The 20,050-nt window shown below is 46.8% G+C and overlaps 1 protein-coding gene and 1 long non-coding RNA gene across 3 annotated transcripts in view; one reads left to right on the forward strand and one right to left on the reverse strand.

Annotated features, from left to right (window-relative positions):
- Positions 1-832: 832 nt before the first annotated feature.
- LOC105874162 (uncharacterized) lies at positions 833-3,477 on the reverse strand. The gene is made up of 3 exons (XR_012922424.1): positions 3,380-3,477; positions 1,770-1,925; positions 833-1,611 (listed from the first exon to the last, which is right to left on the reverse strand). It is a non-coding gene; the product is annotated as an uncharacterized LOC105874162 (long non-coding RNA).
- The window catches only part of ABCC4 (ATP binding cassette subfamily C member 4 (PEL blood group)), a 248,599-nt gene continuing 231,413 nt past the window's right edge, over positions 2,865-20,050 (forward strand). For both annotated transcript variants that reach the window (XM_012769743.3, XM_012769744.3), the window contains exon 1: positions 2,865-3,070. In XM_012769743.3, coding sequence (XP_012625197.2) covers positions 2,997-3,070 — 74 coding nt within the window. In that variant the 5' untranslated portion in view covers positions 2,865-2,996. The remainder of the gene's footprint in view (positions 3,071-20,050) is intronic.

Consider the following 20,050-nt stretch of genomic DNA (forward strand, 5'->3'; position numbering starts at 1 on the left):
TGTCTCTACTAAAAATAGAGATAAATTAATTGGCCAACTAAAAATATATATAGAAAAAATTAGCTGGGCATGGTGGCTCATGCCTGTAGACCCAGCTACTTGGGAGGCTGAAGCAGGAGGATCCCTTGAGCCCAGGAGTTTGAGGTTGCTGTGAGCTAGGCTGATGCCACAGCACTCTAGCCAGGGCAATGAGAGTGAGACTCTGTCTCCAGAAAAAAAAAATTACCATCTATAAGCTGATGATGCCCAAATGTACATCTCTGCCCACCACCCTGCCAGAAACCAGCTCCTCTCCAGTCTGCTCCCAGGTCACCATCTGAGTTTGTTCCCACTGCCTCTTCCTGTTGTCTCTTTAGGGCCATTGTCCTTTGTGTGCCCCTTGTTGCAAGCACTTTGCTCCAGGTTGGCTCCTTCTTGGTTTCCATGTTTCAGCTCAAGTTTTTCCTTCCCTGAGCCGTCTTGTATTCCTTGATTGCCCAATTTCAATCGGGGCTCAATACAGCCACCTCCAGGTACTCTGTCACATCCTATTTTCCTCATAGCCCTCATCACAACCTGAATTTATCTTACTCATTTGTTTACCGTCTATCTCCCACTACTTGAATATAAGCACCAAGAAAAGAGAAACCTTACTGGTTTTGTTTACCACTGATCCCCTGTGCTTTGAAGATATCTGACATATGGCAAGCATTCAAAAAGCACTTGTTCAAAAACGATTCATGATTCAATCATACTGCTGTTGCTGAACTTTTTTTTTGGTTGTTTAAAGTTTACTATAATAAGCACTGCTCTGATAAATGTATTTGTATATAAATTTGTACATTATTGCCTATGTTATTTTTTTTCTTGATGATCCTATAAGTGAAATTCCTGTGGGTGAGATTATTGAATCAAAGGGGAATGAACACTTTTAAGGCTCTTAAGACATATTGCAGAATTGTTTTCTGAAAAGGTTATTCTAATTTACACTTTACTGATTGTATATTATAGTACCTATTACACTTTGCCCTCATTAGCATTAGAGATTCTGTTTATAAAAAAATCTTTATTGATTTGATAGGTGAGAAGGAGTATATTTATATATTTGTGTTTATTTTGTTATTTGCATTATTTTGCTGTAATTTCCTTTTTACTTATTCTTAGTTAAAAACTTAGCAGAAGCTAAGGGACTGAGTGCTTTGGCAGTTTGGAGATGGCTAGTTATGGTTCTCACATAGTTGTACAGAGTGTGTAGAATAGTCGGACAAGGGGAGTCACTAGAATTCTAACTTTAGCAAACAGATTCTTCAGCTTTGAAACAGAACCGACAGCTGAGCTTTTATCAGGCTAGAAAATTTAGGGAGTTTCAAAGAACAATGGTAAATCAGGTGAGGGGTATTTTGGTTTAGAGATTGTATTATCCGAGAAAGAGCTAACAGAAAGGTAACTGAATGATCATAGTTCTCTTACAATATTAAAATCAGCGTCTTCCTTATTGTGATAGAAATTATCCAACATGAGCCAGGCATGGTGGCGCAAGCCGGCAGTCCCAGCTTTTCGGTAGGCTGAGGCAGTAGAAACACTTGAGTGCAGGAGTTTGAATCCAGCCTGGGCAACATAGTGAGATCCTGTCTGTAAAATAAAATAAAATAGACCCCATGACCCATCAGTTGGCTTCAAAAATTTCCAACATTTTGCCACTCTTATACACTTGGCTTTTAAAGACATGTTTGTCTACAGTAAGGCTATCTTTAAAAGCCATTATTTTGAGACCATGTTAGCAAACATACGTGTGAAATTATCACAGAAATAATAAAGTGATCTTGCTGCAAGCACCACGAACTTGTAATCTTGATTTTTCTTCATTCAGGGCTGAAGGAAAGAGAAGCTGCTGGGCTGAAGGTCGCCACACAAATAGCTGAAGACTTAGGAGAGAGTCCCAAAGCCTGAAACAAGATTTGTGCTTACATTCCTACAATCATTCACCCAGTGTATTCTGGGCATTTCTCACGCTCACCCACCAGCTAGCCAGACACACCTTGCTCAGACATAAACTTGAGTACAAATCAGGTTTCATCATTTAATGGCTTTAAGACCTTGAACAAGTTCTGCCTTTGAGTCTAACCTTCTCGAATAGGGCATCGATAGAGCTCAAAGTGAGGGAAAGTACCCAGAAATGCGTATTAGAACCGCTGCCTTCTGTAACACGTGCTCCCTTCGCCACTGTCATTCTGTTCAGTTTACTGGGCGCGATGAAAGACATCACAAGGCAGTCGTCTCTCTCTCTTCTGGAACCTTCCTTTCCCAATCTAAGAGGGCATCAAAAAGTTCACCACGGTCCACCACACACAATGCAACCTGTGAGATGCCAAAAGCCCGCCCCCACGGAAAGCAGCATTCATTCATCTTCCAAAATCATCTGCAGGTCTTGCAGCTCCAGGAAGAGCACTGGGCTGAGCCCGGCGGTGGGCCGAGGGCAGCCGTGTGGCTCACAGGTTGCCGGCCCTCCCACAGCACCCCGGTTTGGTCCAGAGGCAGGCAAGGCGCCCAGGGGCGGGCTGCAGGAGCCACCCAGCTGGCAGCTCGGTCTGGTCCCCCGAAAGCCGCAGCCGCCGGCTCCCTTCACCCTCACCTTGAGGGGCTGCGCCTGGACCGCGGTCTGGAACTTGGGCGCCGCCCGCGGGAGCCCCCGTCCCACCCCGGCTCCCCGCGCGCCCCCCGCCGCCCCCGGCCGCCCCCGGCCGGCCCCGCGCGCGGCGCGCAGCTCCCGGGCTGCAGGCGGCGGCGCGGAGCGGGCGTCCCCGAGACGGCCTGGGCGGCGGCGAGCCCGGGAGGCGGGGACGGGGCGTGCCGCCGGCGCCCGGCTCCCGGAAGCGGCCGGCTCTCGGGCTCCCAGCGAGCGGACCGGCGCGGCGGCCGCGGCTCCAGCATCCCTGCCCGCGCCCGCGGGAGCAGAGCCGGCGGCCACCGGCGCCCGAGCAGCGCGGCCCCGGCCCGTGCGCGCCCCGCCCGGCAAGATGCAGCCCGTGTACGCGGAGGCGAAGCCCAACCCGCTGCAGGACGCGAACCTCTGCTCGCGCGTGTTCTTCTGGTGAGCGCCCCCGCCCCAGCCGGGCCCCGTGCCGCCCCGGCCCGCGTCCCCCTGCCCTGCGTGCGGTCCACGCCCGGGCTTCCCGCCGCCGCCCCACGCCGGCCGCGTGGTCCCCGCCTGCGCCCCGGCACGGCGACGGGGACCCGGTGGCGGGAGCGCAGGGCCAGCTGCCTTTCCGCTCCAGGCCCCGCTAGCCCGCAGTGCGCGGGGTGGGAGGGCGCGCCGAGCCCCGAGGCCGCCCGAAGCGGGGGTCCCTGCCACGCGGGGAAGGACTGCGCCCTCACACGCCCGCCCGCCGCCGCTTCCCACCTGCCGCTCGGGGACTCGCAGCCCCCGGAACCAACACGGCACCTTTTTCTTTTTAAGTAAGCAGCTTGTGATGAACGGTTTCCTTTATCTGTTTTGAGCCAAACCCTAATTTAGCGTGCTGGACCAGTGCCATCTTCCAATAGTGTCCCCACCTTTTCCGATATTCCTTAGGAGGCAACTCGGTCCAACTCCTCCCGGTTCCCGCTGTGTGTGTCTCCGTGTCCAGATGTGTATCCGTGTGTGTGTGTGTCCCTGGGTGTCATGATACCTGCTTATGGTAAATTCCATGTGCGTAAAACAACACTTTAGTATTTGATTTGTGAATGGGGACATTGTTCTTGAACAAGATCTGCTTCCACGTGTTGCTTTTTTTTTTTTTTTCTTCCTTTTTTTTAGTTGAGTCTCCCGATGTTGCGCAGGTTGGTCTCCAACTCCTGGGCTCAAGAGGTCCTCCCGCTTCAGCCTCCCTGAAGCTGGGATTTTGGGGTCACATTACAGACACTCACCCCCGCGCGTGGCTTCACGTTTTGCTTTTGACTGGGAGACGCGTGGCCACGACTGCAGTATATCTTGGATCAGCCTTTGGTCTCTGTTTGCAATATTTTCACCTCCCCTTTGAGGACGTTACTGGGGATGCAGCCTCTGAAACCTGTGTCATCTTTTTGGAATCTCCAGCCTTCGGAGAAGCAATCCAGGGTCTTGGCGCGGGTGGTTCTGACCAGGAGTCCTGCCATCCTAAAACCACTGAAGGGCCCCTGAGCTCGGAGGGCCCCCAGCTCTACCCTTCTTGTGTAGGGTAACAGGCAAGGAAAAGGCCCAAGGAGGTGACACTCTAAAAGTTTCCATCTCCTACCCTGGACTACTAATTAGGTGGGCCTGGATCTCTGGACTTTATTCATACTTGGTTAATTAGTAGATTTTCTGTTTCTTGACCTCTGCCCTTCCATCTTTCCCACATATTCTGATACTTCCTTTTTTTTTAATAGGAAAACCTAAGGGATCCCAAGAGGATGAGTCAACCTACTTTTAATTGTAGCGCACTCTTTGTAGGAACCTTTCTTTGTGGTTTGGCAGCCCTTCTCTTAAGGAGAGGGGTGTGGAGGAGGAAGGGATATGGGTGTGGTTACCACAAATAATAACATGAAGTAGGCAAATGGTCTGCTCAGCTTCAGGCAGGGCAATTTCTGTGGATTTTCAAAATGTAGGTGCAGGGGAATGGGAAGGTGAAGTTGCCCAGGATCACACAGGTAGTACGTGGCTGAGCCAAACCTGGGCAGTTTGGCTCACAAGCCTGTGTTGGGAGCTGTTGTACTGAGCTGCTTCTGTTGGGGTGCTTGTTCTTAGATGTGTGGATGATTGTGGGTGTCTTGGCTCAGGCTTGTCATCCTAGCACTACGGGAGGCTGAGTTGGGAGGATTGCTTGAGGCCAGGAATTCTATCAAGGAGCTAGACCTTGTCTTTACAAAAAATAGAAAAATTAGCCTGAGGAGTTATCACATACCTCTAGTGCCAGCAACTAGAGGCTGAGGCAGGAGGATCTCTTGAGTCCAGGAGTTGGAGGTTGCAGTGAGCTATGATGACACCACTGCACTCCAGCCAGGGCAACAGAGCAGGACTATGTATCAAAAAAGAAAAAAACGCATGGAGCAGGCTATTCCAAACAGCTCCTGGTTCTTGCAGGCTGGAGTTTAAGGGAAGTTCTTAAAATTCCTGCTGTTGGAAAGGATGCACGTGAAACATGTATTACTTTGCTCTAGGGCAGGTGTTCTCAAAGTGTGGTACTCAGACTGGCAGCATCAGCATCAGCTGGGAGAAAACGTGAGAGCTGCAAATTCTCTTGACCCACTCTAAGCTGATAGAGTAAAATTAGAAACTCTAGGTGTGTATGTGTGTGTGGTTGGCAGGTGGGGGGCATTCAACAAGTGCTCCAGGTGAGGCTGATGTACTGCTTTTAGCTACTCCCATCGGAGGAGTAGTCTAGTATTTTATGTTTTTAAAAGAGGAGCAGATGTGGACCATGATGGCCACCCTGTATTTACTTACCTTCTGCAGTTTGAGGGCTTTTAAAGTCTGAGGGCTTTAAAGTGATTTCCTTGTGAGACCAAAAAAATAAAAAATAAAAAACAAAAAAAACCACACAAAACTAAACTAATTCATCTGAGGAATTCAAGTCACCTGCAGAGACATTAAAATGAGTGGTCATTTTCTATTATACTTCCCCTCCTTGAGATATGTATCTGCTCTTGAAAGAAACTGTTTGCCCTTGCCACAAGTAGCTATAAATTTACCTAACAATGCTGCTTCCAACACCATAACCCACACCCTATAGCTTAACAATGTATAGCCAATCCCTAATCAAATGAGAATTCCTGGCAAACCGTGTTGTATCTGGGGACTTTCTGTCTCTCATTTTTTTTTTGCATTTAAAAACCCGTTAGTAACGAAGGCCTAGTGGAGCTCACAGAGCCACATAACCTTGGCTGAGTCTTCTGAGAGCTGCCCTCGCTTTGGCTCAAGTCAACTCTTTTAAGTTCTATTTTGTGCCTTGGCCTGATTCTTCTAGGTCAACACTTACGTATCTCTCTCACTGCAAGTGGGAAAGCTGAAATGAAAGCCAGGAAGCGGCCACCCGGGGACAGGGACAGGGACGAGGCCCACCTTGCAGAAAAAAACTGCTTGTTCACCTTCTGATAGGGCGTTTGCTTTTCTTCTCAAATTTCATCTGCTTACTAAACTTGTGGGCTGGTAGCTAGCTGCCTACCCAATAACTGGCTAACTGACTTTTATACAAAATGTTATTGGAATTTTGGTGTATTCATCGTACAGTTTGGACTTGGGGTCTAAAAGAAGTTATACTTTATGGCTATTGATACTTGTTATGGATTTTTAAAACTATATATATTTTTTCTATATCTGTAAGAAATTTAAAACTATAGAAAAAGAAGAAAGGAATAAAGGTGCTTTACTTCTGTTAGGCAGGTATACCTGCTGATGTTTTAGTTGTTTATCTTCCTCCAAACTTTTTTATGCACACACATTTTTTTCTATAATATTGTAAACAGTTTTTTTTTTTTTTTTTTTTGAGACAGAGTCTTGCTGTGTCGCACAGGCTGATCTCAAACTCCTGGGCTGAAGGGATCCTCCTGGGCTGAAGGGATCCTCCTGCCTCAGCCTCCCTGCAGCTGGGACTGCATATGCTGTAAATTGTTTTGAATTCCAGATGTTTTCTTTATTTTCTGTGCTTAACATTTATTCATGGCACTAAATAATCTTCAAAACATGATATTTAATGATTGTAATTTATGCAGTCTTTCCCTATTGTTGAACACAGTTTATTTCTGATAGTGATATAATGCGTATATTTTGTAATGCTTGTATTTTGGTGTGTCTTCCTTTTTTTATATTCCCAGAAGTAGAATGCCTGGTAAGAAGCCAAATGGTTTTCCAACAGGATTGGACCAGATTGCCTTGTTAATGGCGGTTTGTGTGCATATTTCATTGTCAACTTTGAATATTGAATTAAAAAATTCCAAGTTGCTAGATTAAGAATAGTATTCGTTTCATTTAGAATTTGACAGTTATAATTGAACTTTTAAATGGTCTGTTGACCATTTATTTGTATTTCATTAAATTGTCAATAGACTTTTTTTGCATTTTTTCTATGAGACACTTATGTTTCTGAAATAATTTGTAATAGTGCTTACAGTATTTTTCCAGATTTTCACTTTTCAATTTTTTTCTGAAGTTTTAAATTTGTATATCATTGATTATATTGAAGTTTTTTTTTTTTTTTGCATGGGGTGCTCCTGTTGCTTTAGGTCTTGATATATATTTTTAAAATCACAGGGTCAATCTCCATATGCATTTTTTTTTTTTAGCTATTCTGTCATTTTTAAATAAAGGCAGCTAGAATTTCTTTTGGGATTTGATATAAGATAGGCCCCATTATTTTCCAAAGCAGCTCATTTTCCCATCATTGTTTATTGAGTAATTCTTCCTCTCCCTCAATATTGGAAATAAGTGGCCTAGCCTGTGAACTGCACCCAGCTGGGCACAAGGTTGTCCAATCTCTGAGACTGTCCTAGGGACCACCCGCTCCCTGCTGCCCCCTGGTGCCCAGCAAGCCTTCCCTGCAGGTATGCTCTGCATTTCTCTGCCCACGCCTCACCCAGAGCGGGTCTGGAGCTAGGAGCAGGTTGCAGATTAACAGCGAAGGACCTTTCCCCGGATGTGGGCGTTGAGGGAGATCCTGTTGTGGAAACTGCCACTGGTGACAAGACAGACTCTAGAGACTCGCCTTAGAGAAAGCTGATGACATTGCTGCAGAAACAAATGCAAATGGCTTAGGGATTTTGGCTGTGGGAGGCCCTCAGTCAATGTCGATACAATTTTACATTAGGATTTTTTGCACGGGTTTTGGAATACCTCTTATGTGAATCTCTTTGTGATGAGTAATCCTTATTAAGAGTCACAAATCTAAATGTTGTAGTTGGAGGCTAAGTTGGCTTTCCAGGCTCCTCTGTGGCCTGACCCGGTTCCCCTTTGTTAAGCCTTCAGTTTGATCAGTTTCAGCAATTTTATACAACAACTACAGCCCTAAACCAGATGTAGAACACCTGAAAGGGGTATTACAATTTACTACTAATTCCCTGAAGTGAAATAAACATTATAAACACATTTTATTAATTTATCTCCTATACTTTATTTTTTATTTTTATTTGTTTGTTTTGAGACAGAGTCCCACTGTGTTGCCAGGGCTAGAGTGCCATGGCATCAGCCTAGCTCACAGCAACCTCAAACTCCTGGACTCAAGCAATCCTCCTGCCTCAGCCCCCCCCCCACCCCCCAGTAGCTGGGAATACAGGCATGCACCACCATGCCTGGCTAATTTTTTCTACATATTTTTAGTTGGCCAATTTCTTTTCTATTTTTAGTAGAGATGGTATCTTGCTCTTGCTGAGGCTGGTTTCGAACTCCTGACCTTGAGCAATCCGCCCGCCTCGGCCTCCCAGAGTGCTAGGATTATAGATGTGAGCTCCTGCCTGGCCTGATTTTGTTTTTTGTAGTCGGCATCTCTCAGCCTGAGAGGAGAGGTGTTAACCAGTGTCCATTAAGATGTGTCAAGTGGATACTTTGAGTCTTTCATGTGGCCCCATTCTGTTGACTCCCCTCCCTCTTTGAAGTTCATCTCCCAGGCTAGATCTGCTCTGCTGGGGTGTGGGGCCAGGGCATTGGGTACAATGTGACTCTTCCTCCTTAATCTTGCCTGTAACTTTTTGATGGGACCAAGGATCCCTGTCCCTCCTACCACCAAGGGTGCCTCCACGCATTCCTCTGTGCGAGCTGTAAACATCTGCAGTTGTTTTCTTTCTTTCTTTCTTTTTTTTTTTTTTTTGAGACAGAGTCTCACTTTGTTGCCCAGGCTAGAGTGAGTGCCATGGCGTCAGCCTAGCTCACAGCAACCTCAAACTCCTGGGCTCAAGCAATCCTTCTGCCTCAGCCTCCCGAGTAGCTGGGACTACAGGCATGCGCCACCATGCCCGGCTAATTTTTTCTATATATATCAGTTGGCCAGTTAATTTCTTTCTATTTATAGTAGAGACGGGGTCTCGCTCTTGCTCAGGCTGGTTTTGAACTCCTGACCTCGAGCAATCTGTCCCCCTCAGCCTCCCAGAGTGCTAGGATTACAGGCGTGAGCCATCATGCCCGGCTAAAACTGCAGTTGTTTCCTTTGACCATTTCTGTGAGAGTGAAATCGTGTAAAAGGGGGGGGGGGTGCCAGTACTTTAGTGGAAACACTTGGACTTTGGAATTTGATCAGACTCAGGTTCTGTCCTCGGCCTTGCAGTTTCCACGTGGCTACGTGCAGGTGAATCTCTGCAGAGAACATAGCTAATGCAGCTCACCCTGGGCAGAGTTAAAGGCCCAAGAGAAGCCGAGGTTGCCATGGCCAGGGGATGCCTGAAGACAGGGTTCCAACCTCACATGGCCTATAATTGTCATTTATTTACTTACTCTACTATGTAGAGAGTGCCAGGACCTTTGTGTAGGGAAACATAAATTCCTGCCCTCAAGAGGTAGGGAGATAAGTTTTAGATCCATTTAAAGATTAACTTTTAAAAGATATTTTTATTATGCATATACATAAACATGACTAGAAACTGAAGGCAGCAAGTGGATAGCATATTTTCTCTAGAGGTTAAACATCACGTTTATATATATTAGCAACATTTTCTGGTATGCTCTTAGAAATGCAGATACAGGCACTGCAGTTAGCAGTTACTTCAGGATACTTATGCAGGCAGCAGCTTGTTCTCAGACCAGATGTTGAGAAGCCTGGATCAGATGGACCCATTTAGCTGTTAATGCTGATAATCACTAACTGCTATTGAATGCTTCCTGTGGGCTCTGAATTTTGCTCAGTTTTACATGTACTATCTTGTTTAATCCTCAGTCTATGAGGCAGGCATCATCATACTTTACAAATGAAGGCATTGAGGTCCACAGAGGTTGGTCAAATTGTCAGGAGCCCCATAGCTAGGAGGTGGCAGTGCCATAGCTGGGGTGCTGCTCAGATCATCAGAATATGCCATGGGTGTGCCCTGTCACAAGCCAAGGCCAGCGGAGATAAGTCCCTGTCTGCTGGGCCACTATCTGTTAGTCTAACCCTAACCCTAACCCTACCCTACCCTACCTAACCCTAACCCTATCTGTTAGTCAACTAACAGATAAATGTTAGTTGACTGAATGAATGAATACACGCTGATATCCAGCAGACCTTTGAAAGTCTTGTTAGTGAATGAATATGCTCTTTATATATGCATGCATCTGAAGCATGTTTTCCTCCCTTCTCTTTGTTATATGTGGGTTGTTGGCATTATTATGCATCCGTTCTTAAGGCATAAACCTTCACCCTCAGCCTCTGACATCAAATCCTACTGATTCAATTTTAGAAATGTCCCTTGGAGTCATTCCTTCATTCAGCAGATGTTTCCTGAAGGCCAGTGTTTGGGATCTACAGGGACAGAGGGGCACAGATATCCCTGCCCTCCTGGAGCGTGTGTTCCTCCCCACGCTGGCTCTGGTCTCAGCTCACACTTGGCTTCTTTTTCTCCTGGTGGGTCTTCTGCTACCAGTCTTTGACCTAAGACAAATTCGTGCCATTTTCTTGCTTACAAACCCCTTTTGCCTCCTGCCACTCTTAAGTGCAAACCAAAATTCTTTTGTGTGGCTTTTGGGGTCCTTCAGGATCTGCTGTCCAAGCCACCTTCCATCATTTCTCACACCGATGGGCTTTTCAGATGAGGCAGATCTTTAAACACTTCTGCCTTGAAAAGGGGACATCAGAGCCAGGATTGATCAGCTCTGACTGATCAAAGATGGTGGCCGCTGAGTGAGGCACTGGCTTACGAAATTTGTAGGAGTAAACACTGGAAAGCAAGCCGATGATGGAGACACAGTGATTATAACACCGAGCTCTAACCCAGGCCAGGTACCAAAGTGGAGCAGTGCCCATCTGAATAGATTGCCCGGGTATCAGTCTGAGCTCTGCTGTTTACCTGACCGTGGCATGTTTCCTCATCTGTAAAGTAGGAATAATCATAACCACCATGTAGGGTGGCTGAGAGAGAGCATTAAGTGAACTAAACACTGGTAAACATTTAGCATGATGTCTGGCAGCTGGGCGTCGTGGCTCATGCCTGTAGTGCCAGGTACTTGGGAGACTGAGGCAGGAGGATTGCATTGAGCTATAGTTGCATCACTGCACTCTAGCCTGGGCGATAGAGGGAGACCTTGACTCTAAAATAATAAATAAGAACAGTCTCCCCTCCCCTCCCCTCCCCTCCCCTCCCCTCCCCTCCCCTCCCCTCCCCTCCCCTCCCCTCCCCTCCCCTCCCCTCCCCTCCCCTCCCCTCCCCTCCCCTCCCCTCCCCTCCCCTCCCCTCCCCTCCCCTCCCCTCCCCTCCCCTCCCCAGGCTTGCTCTGTCGTTCTGGCTGGCACGATTATAGCTCACTGCATCCTCAAACTCCTGGGCTCAAGCCATCCTCCTGCCTTAGCCTCCCGAGTAGCTGGGACTACAGGCATGCGCCACCACACCCAACTAATTTTTCCTATTTTTTTCAGGGACAGGGTCTTGCTATGTTGCCCAGGCTGCTCTTGAACTCCTGGCTTCAGGATCCTCCTGCCTCAACCTCCCAACGTGCTGGGATTACAAGCATGAGCCACAATGCCTGGCCAACATTTTAATTTTTTTTATTGACACACTTTATTTCCTAGACAGGCTAAAGATGGAAATTTTTGAGTCCCATTCTTTACCCACAGAATCATAATCTCTTGGGGTTGGCGTGGCATCATGAAGTCTGCATTTTTTAGAATGCTTCCTGGGTGATTCGGAGGCTAAGGTGTGGGGAGCCTCTTTTTTTTTTGGTCTTTCTTAGCCCTTGGAGTCGGTTCTACTTGGGTGGCGCTTGGGAGGCTAAGGTTACTGACTTGACCCCTCCGTGGTTTAGATTATTCACTCAGCAAACATGTGAGTATCTTCTCTGTCACCAGGTTCAAATCCATGAGAATAAAATAACATTCCTGTTCTCAAAGAGCTCACACAGCCTAGTGGGGGAGGCAGTTATTGTATTATGTAAATGTTAGTTGCTGAAGAAAAGAAGCCCTGCCCCAGCCCACATGAAGCCTCAGTGGCTTCATGAAAACAACCCAACAAATCACGATTCTTCTGCCGTGGTCCACTCTGGGTCACTGGTGGGGGCGGGAGGCTGCACCATACACTTATTCGTGGCTCAGCTGTCCTCTCCATCTGTGGATCCTCTCTGTTGAGTCTTTTTTTTGAGACAGAGTCTTGCTTTGTTGCCCAGGCTAGAGTGAGTGCTGTGGCGTCAGCCTAGCACACAGCAACCTCAGTCTCCTGGGCTCAAGCAATCCTTCTGCCTCAGCCTCCCAAATAGCTGGGAGTACAGGCATGTGTCACCATGCCCGGCTAATTTTTTCTATATATATTTTAGTTGGCCAATTAATTTCTTCCTATTTATAGTAGAGATGGGGTCTCCCTTTTTTTGTTGTTGTTGTTATGAGACAGAGTCTCGCTTTGTCGCCCAGGCTACAGTGAATGCCATGGCGTCAGCCTAGCTCACAGCAACCTCATACTCCTGGGCTCAAGCAATCCTACTGCCTCAGCCTCCCAAGTAGCTGGGACTACAGGCATGCGCCACCATGCCCGGCTAATTTTTTCTATATATATTTTAGTTGACCAATTAATTTCTTTCTATTTATAGTAGAGATGGGGTCTCGCTCTTGCTCAGGCTGGTTTTGAACTCCTGACCTTGAACAATCCGCTCGCCTCGGTCTCCCAGAGAGCAAGGATTACAGGCACGAGCCACCGCGCCCGGCCTGGGGTCTGGCTCTTGCTCAGGCTGGCTTCGAACTCCTGACCTTGAGAGTGTTCCGCCTGCCTTGGCCTCCCAGAGTGCTAGGATTACAGGCGTGAGCCATCTGTTGAGTCTTTATTCATCTGGACAGAGGTTGTTGAGGAGGGCAGGCTTTTTGTGTTCCAGGCTTGGAAGTGAGACACACCATTTGCACTCATATCCTGTTGGCTGGGTCTGAGTCCCATGGTCACCTCGGACCACAAGGGGGCAGGTAAAACACGTGGTCCACGTGTCCAGTAGTCTACTGACCTGGCATCGTGTGTGCTGGAGTAGAGGGTGGGGAGTTTTGGGGAGGGTTGACCCTCCTGCTGGAGCTTGGATGGAGAAGGTGGGAGTCATCCTCCCCATAGGAGATAAGCATGTGCAGGTCACAGGCGATAGATGGAGACAGTGTATCCTGTGCTGTGTAGGGCATGGACACCCTTTGTCAGCATGCCCTCCCTGCTCGCTCATGGTGTGGGGTGTATCCAAGATCATCTTCCTCCCCTCGTTCATCCCAGCTGATGTTCAGACTTCACTTCTCCCATCTCCCCAGTCCTGTACCCAGTGAACACTCGTAGCCCTTCTGCAGTTTCTGGTTTATTAGTTCCTTATTCCATTTCCTAGTTCCATACCCATGTCTGTGCTGGCCTCTTCTCGGGGCTAGTCTCTGTTCTTTTCCCTGGGCTAGCTCCTGTCTGCCCTTAGTTCTTGGTGTCAGAGAATCATAGGGTTGAAAAGGAGAGATCTTCTGGCCCATGCTCAGTATAGAAATCCCTTACAGACTTGGAAATGGGTAAATTCGTTATTTGGTGCTTTCGACTTCAGATTAGAAGGCCAGAATTATGTTGTATTGAGCTACAGTTTCCTTTCTGGGCAATTTCTACCTGTTTTTACCTCCTTTTTTTTTTTTTTTTTTTGAGACAGAGTCTCACTCTGTTGTCCAGCTTAGAGTGCCATGGCCTCAGCCTAGCTCACAGCAACCTCAAACTCCTGGGCTCAAGCAATCCTCCTGCCTCATCTTCCCAAGTAGCTGGGACTACAGGCATGCACCACCATGCCCGGCTAATTTTTTTCTATAAATTTTTAGTTGGCCAATTAATTTCTTTCTTTTTTTTAGTAGAGACGGGGTCTCACTCTTGCTCAGGCTGGTTTCGAACTCCTGACCTTGAGCGATCCTCCCGCCTCTGCCTCCCAGAGTGTTAGGATTACAGGCGTGAACCAGGGTCCCTGGCCCCTCTTTGTTTTTTGTCAGTGAATGCACAGAGCAAGTTGGCTACCTCTCTTTCTATGCTGGCCTTTTGTTATTCAGAGATGGCTGTGGTGGCCCCATTAAATGTTTTAAAGAAAGTTCTAGGCTTCCCAGGCTTCCCTTAAGTGGCAGGGTTTCAGACCCTCATCTGTCTGTTTGAATTGAATGTTCTTTAATTTATCAATGTCTTTATTCTAATGTGGCATCTATAACTGGATATTAATCTTCCAGATGTTCTGACCATGGGGTAGTGTTAAACTAACTTCTTAAATGATTTTACGAATATTTTTGAGTGGTTGCTGTGTTTCAGATATGTTCTAGACCAGGGATTGGTGAACTGTGGCCAGGTCAGGTCCAGTCCATTGCCTGTTTTTGTAAATAAATTTTTTTTTTCCTGGAACACAGCCGTGCTCATTCATTTATATGTTGTCCGTGGGTGTTAACGACAGAGTAAGAGACTGTGTGATCCTGAAAGCCTAAAATATTTATGATCTACAGAAATGTTTTCCGACCCCTGTTCTAGACATTTGGGATATGGCCACAAATCTATTAACAAAATAGATAACAGTCCCTGCCTTCATAGATCTTGGATTTTAGTGAAAGAATAAGTACTAAGCAAAAAAACAGTATGTTAGTTATAAGTGCCAAGAAGAAAAAATAAAGCAGGGAAGGAGGTTGGGAGAGTGCGTATGTGGGGAAGAGAGATGACACTTTCAGGCTGGGTGGCCAGGGAGAGCCTCATGGAGAAGACACATGTGAGTGCAGGCCCGGAGGAGGCGAGGCAGCGAGTCGTGGACGTCCCTGGGAGTGGAATGGCAAGGGCAAGAGAACAGATCTTGTGGACTCTGTTGGCCATTGGGAAGACTTGGGCTTTACACTGAGTGGAGCGGAGGTCTGCTGAAAAGTTCTGAGAAGAGGTGTGGTGTGGTCTGCTCAGGATTGGTAACATCACTCTGCCTGCCGCACGAGAATAGACTAAAGAAAGGCATGGGCACAGCAGAGAGACCTTCAGGAGATTTCTGAGCAACCTGGGCAGGAGATGATGGTGGCTTTGACCAGGATTCAAAGAGAGTCCAGGATGTCTGTGTAGGTTTAGCTTGAGCCACAGGTGGGATGGAGACACCTTTAAGTGAGATTGTGGAGCCTGCAGGAAGAATGAGATGGAGAAGATAAGTTTGTTTTTGACCATGTTAAGTTTGACCTGCCTGCAACACTTTCAGGTGGGGATGCTCAGTAGGCAGTTGATCATGGGTCCAGGGCTCGGGGAGGAATTGTGGGCTGGAGATAAATTTGGGCATTACGAACAGTACATGCAGATGAGCTATATTGGACACGTGGCCAACTGACCCTACAGTCCGTGCGGTTTATCCCCACCTAAACTTCTGTTGTATCCATACTTAATTTCATTTCGTGGATGTGAAAAAGTTCGGCAGCTCATTGTTGCGGTTGGAAGTTCTTTGAAAACTTTTTTGGTCTGTATGCTAGAAAAGACAGTACCTAGGACCGCCCTTGAGGTTGTGGCTGATTCACTAGTCAACACTGTAGGTGCTAGATTAATGCACCCCCAAATGTCGGGCAAGGTTGTGTCGTCTGCCTTAGGGGGAATTCATTCTGAAACCCCACAAAGAAAGGGATTGAAGTTCGTTTGGCGTGCTGTCCTCCTAATGAACACAGCTGTCCCTTGGTGCTGCCTTTCATGAATATACTCTTAAATGGCCTCCCTCAAACAGTTGTTGATGTGCATAGTTTCTGTTAAGCTTATCAGCTCTATTTTGTGTCAGTTTTTTCTAGTTCACAGTGTTTTCTCAGTCCTCATTATGGTTAAATCTCCTGAGTTGCCATATAAATACAGATGCCTGGTCCCAACCTAGGCCAGCCAGTTGGAGTCAATCTCTTGGGGCAGGATGTAGGCATCAATGTTTTTAAAAGATTCCCTAAGGGTTTCTGCTGAACACTGAAGACCAAGAACCACTGATTAACTCTTTCCCAACGATCAAAAACATTTCTGTGCATATTTCCATTTTTCTGACCAAGAGCTCCCCACGCCCTTTTCAGGTTCCTTTCAAAGGACTTGGTAGATCTCAAAGCAAGAGAACCATTGCCACTTATTCATCCCTGCGGGTGCTTGACAAGTGGCTGAGGGGCAAGGAGGCTTGTTCTGTGCCAGGGGTGTTAGAGATACTGGGTCATTAGATCTCACAGTAACCCCTTGTCAAGGGTGGCTCTGTCCTGGTGTTGCAGGTGAAGGACACTGAGGCTACAAGGGCCAGGTAACAGGTGGAGGGTCACCCAGGTAGGACATAGTGGAGCTGGGAATTGAGTCAAGTTCAGCCAATTCCAGAGCATGCGCTTTGGCCACTGGGTCACTGTTTATTTCCTCACCCTGGGTGAGAAAGTGATTCAGCTCATGAGGGTAATTGAGTGGAAATCTCACACTTGTGAATTAAGAGCTCTAGTCATTCGCTTTGTTTGCAGATTTTTATTGGTGCATTTTCTTGGTCAGAGTGTGACTGAGATTATGTAATAAACCCAACTGACTACTTTTAATGTCTCCCATTGAAGTTATCCGTCACCAGCTAGACTGTCTAGATAGTATGAAAGGTGTCTGTCCTGTTCTGTATAGAAGGGAGGTTTATAAAAGGCTTACCACAGTAGGCTGGCCCTGGGGGGGGGTTCTGAGTGTCATAGAACCCAAATGTGCCATTAATATGAATTCTGAGTGTTCATAAGCGACACAATTTGTTTAACTATAAGACAGATAATATATTCTTAGTAGATCTTACCTGGTAGAGTGTATGTATTAATAAGTGCCTAGTACATATTAGGCCCTCAAGAAATGGGGGCAGTGAGATTGTTGCTAAATGTACCTTTTTATCATGTCTTCTCATTGCCCTAAGTGACCAAGTCTCATTTAAGTCTTTATTCATTTGTAACTTAAAAAATTTTTTTTTTACTGAATTGTTATCTCTTTTAGGGCAGAAACGAATGTCTTTTATTTTTTTTTTTTGAGACAGAGTCTCACTTTGTTGCCCAGGCTAGAGTGAGTGCCGTGGCATCAGCCTAGCTCACAGCAACCTCAAACTCCTGGGCTCAGGTGATCCTCCTGCCTCAGCCTCCCGAGTAGCTGGGACTACAGGCATGTGCCACCATGCCTGGCTAATTTTTTTCTCTATATATTTTTAGTTGGTCAATTAATTTCTATTTTTAGTAGGGACGGGGTCTCGCTCAGGCTGGTTTTGAACTCCTGACCTCGAGCAATCCGCCTGCCTCGGCCTCCCAGAGTGCTAGGATTACAGGTGTGAGCCACCACGCCCGGCCACCAATGTCTTTTATATCTTTATCTCTCAGTGTCTAGTGAGCATCTTGTATTTACTATGCTTAATTAGTGATTATAAATTATGACTTTAGTCTTAATCAGAATTTCTTGAATTTCGAGTTGCTGACACCTGTACTTTACATAGGAGCAAGCAAGAAGCTAGGTATTATGGAGAGGGCCTCATACTGGAGCCAGAAGACCAGGTTCTAGGATCTTGTCCTTATTAGCTTGTGTGTGACCTTGGGCAAGATAGGTGACCACTCTGGGCTTTGGTATCCTCTTCTCCAATTTGGAGAAATTAAACCTACTCATCGCATATTCAAGAGTTTTTTTTTAATACACACACACACAATTTATTTACTTTTTTAGAGATGAGGTCTGGCTGTGTTGCCCTGGTTGGAATGCAATGGCTATTCACAGGCACAATCATAGTGTACTACAGCCTTGGACTGATGGCCTGGAGCGTTCTTCCCACCTTAGCCTCCCGAGTAGGTGGGACTACAGGCTCATGCCACTGCGTCTGGCCCCAAGAATTATATTTTTAAGGATAATAAAATATTTTGTTTTATTTATTTTTAGAAATAGCCTCTGGCTCTGTCACCCAGGCTTCAGTATAGTAGCCTGATCATAGCTCAGTGCAGCCTCAAACTCCTGGGCTCAAGTGATCCTCCCACTTCAGCATCCCAAGTAGCTGGGACTACAGGTGTGTGCCACCATGCGCGGCTAATGTTTCTTTTTCTTTTTTTTTTTTTTTTTGAGACAGAGTCTCGCTTTGTTGCCCAGGCTAGAGTGAGTGCCGTGGCATCAGCCTAGCTCACAGCAACTTCAAACTCCTGAGCTCAAGCGATCCTCCTGCCTCAGCCTCCCGAGTAGCTGGGACTACAGGCATGCACCATCATGCCTGGCTGATTTTTTTCTATATACATTAGTTGGCCAATTAATTTCTTTCTATTTATAGTAGAGACGGGGTCTCGCTGTTGCTCAGGCTGGTTTCGAACTACTGACCTTGAGCGATCCACCTGTCTTGGCCTCCCAGACTAATTTTTCTTATGTGTTTTAGAGACAGGATCTTGCTATGTTGCCCAGGCTGGTCTTGGACTCCTGGGCTTGAGTGATCCTTCACCCTGGCCTCCCAAAGTGCTGGGATTACAGATGTGAGCCACTGTGCCCAGCCTACGGCTAATACAGTAATAAAGTTCTATATGCTTATTTTTCTTCCCTACCTCCAATCAAGCAGGCTGAGTCAGCAGGGAGGTCATATGGGGAGTGTGTAGTATCTATCTCTGGTGATTGGAGAGGTGATCTGTTAGTAACTGCTTTCCGGAAATGATGATCTGTTAAAAAAATAAAAGAAAGGCAGTAAAGGGAAATTTAGTTCATACTTAGAACCGGGCCACTATCTATGGAAGTGTTTTGAAAATTCTGAGGCAGTGTTAGTACATCCCCAAGAAGTCTTCTTGCAGTTTCACAGCAGAGCAGCGTGGCTGAAGCTGCCCAGTCAGCCTTTGCTGGCTGACTTCCCTCTTTCCATTAATAGCGTCATTGCGCCTGGTGCTCGGTTGTTCCTGATTCCATCCTAACCACTGCAGACTTCATCTTTACAGAGCACAGCTCTCTGCTTTCTGCTCTAAGCCTTTGATGGCATCCTCTTTGGCATTCGATGCTCTCCTTGGCATGGGCCCAACTTAGCTTATCCTTCTTGGATATCTGTTGTTCCTGGGCAGTTAGCACATGATGTGTTTCCCCAGTCACACCTCATAGGTGCTGTCCCGTTCCCGTAGCTCATGCTGTACCCTGGCTAGAGAACCCACCTCTGGGCTCTGCTTTGAAAACCTCCCTGAAAACCCATCCATCAACCAACTTCGAGCCTGTTATTCAAAGAATGTGGACCTGGTATATGTCAATTGCTGTGTTTTTTTTTTTTTCTTAATTTTTTTTAACTTTACCATTATGTATTGCTTATTGGAGGCAGGGAGCCATGCTAACTACTTTGCAGATATTAACTTATTTAATTCTAAAAACAGACCCATGGGGTAGGCACTGTTACTTCTCAAGGTCACACAGCCTGTGAGTGGCAGAGCCTAGGTTCACACCAGGTCAGTAGCCTTGTCTAGCTGACACAGTCCTTGCTCTGAGCTGCAACATGATGTCGCTCTCTGGGTTACCAGTGTCGGGGGATAGAGTGGTGAGCGAGCTCAGTCTCCGCCCTCGGGTGTATGTTCCAGTGGGAGTAAGACCATAAATGCCTTTAAGTCTCTGCTGCATGCCAAGCACTGGGGTCGTCCACCACAAAGACTGTGTTCCTATGTAGCTGCCAGACTCTGAGCTCCATGAAGACAGGGTCCTTGGCTGTGTGTGCATTGCCACATGTGTGTGTCTGCAATGCCCAATCCAGTTGTGGCACCAAGCAGCTCAGTTACTGTTCTTTTTTTTTTTTTTTTTTTTTTTGAGACAGAGTCTTGCTTTGTTGCCCAGGCCAGAGTGAGTGCCATGGCGTCAGCCTAGCTCACAGCAACCTCAAACTCCTGGGGCTCAGGCGATCCTCCTGTCTCAGCCTCCCGAGTAGTTGGGACTACAGGCATGCGCCACCATACCCAGCTAATTTTTTCTATATATATTAGTTGGCCAATTAATTTCTATTATAGTAGAGACGGGGTCTCGCTCTTGTTCAGGCTGGTTTCGAACT

Source organism: Microcebus murinus, chromosome 13 (genome assembly GCF_040939455.1).
Source record: "Microcebus murinus isolate Inina chromosome 13, M.murinus_Inina_mat1.0, whole genome shotgun sequence".
Lineage (NCBI taxonomy): Eukaryota > Metazoa > Chordata > Mammalia > Primates > Cheirogaleidae > Microcebus > Microcebus murinus.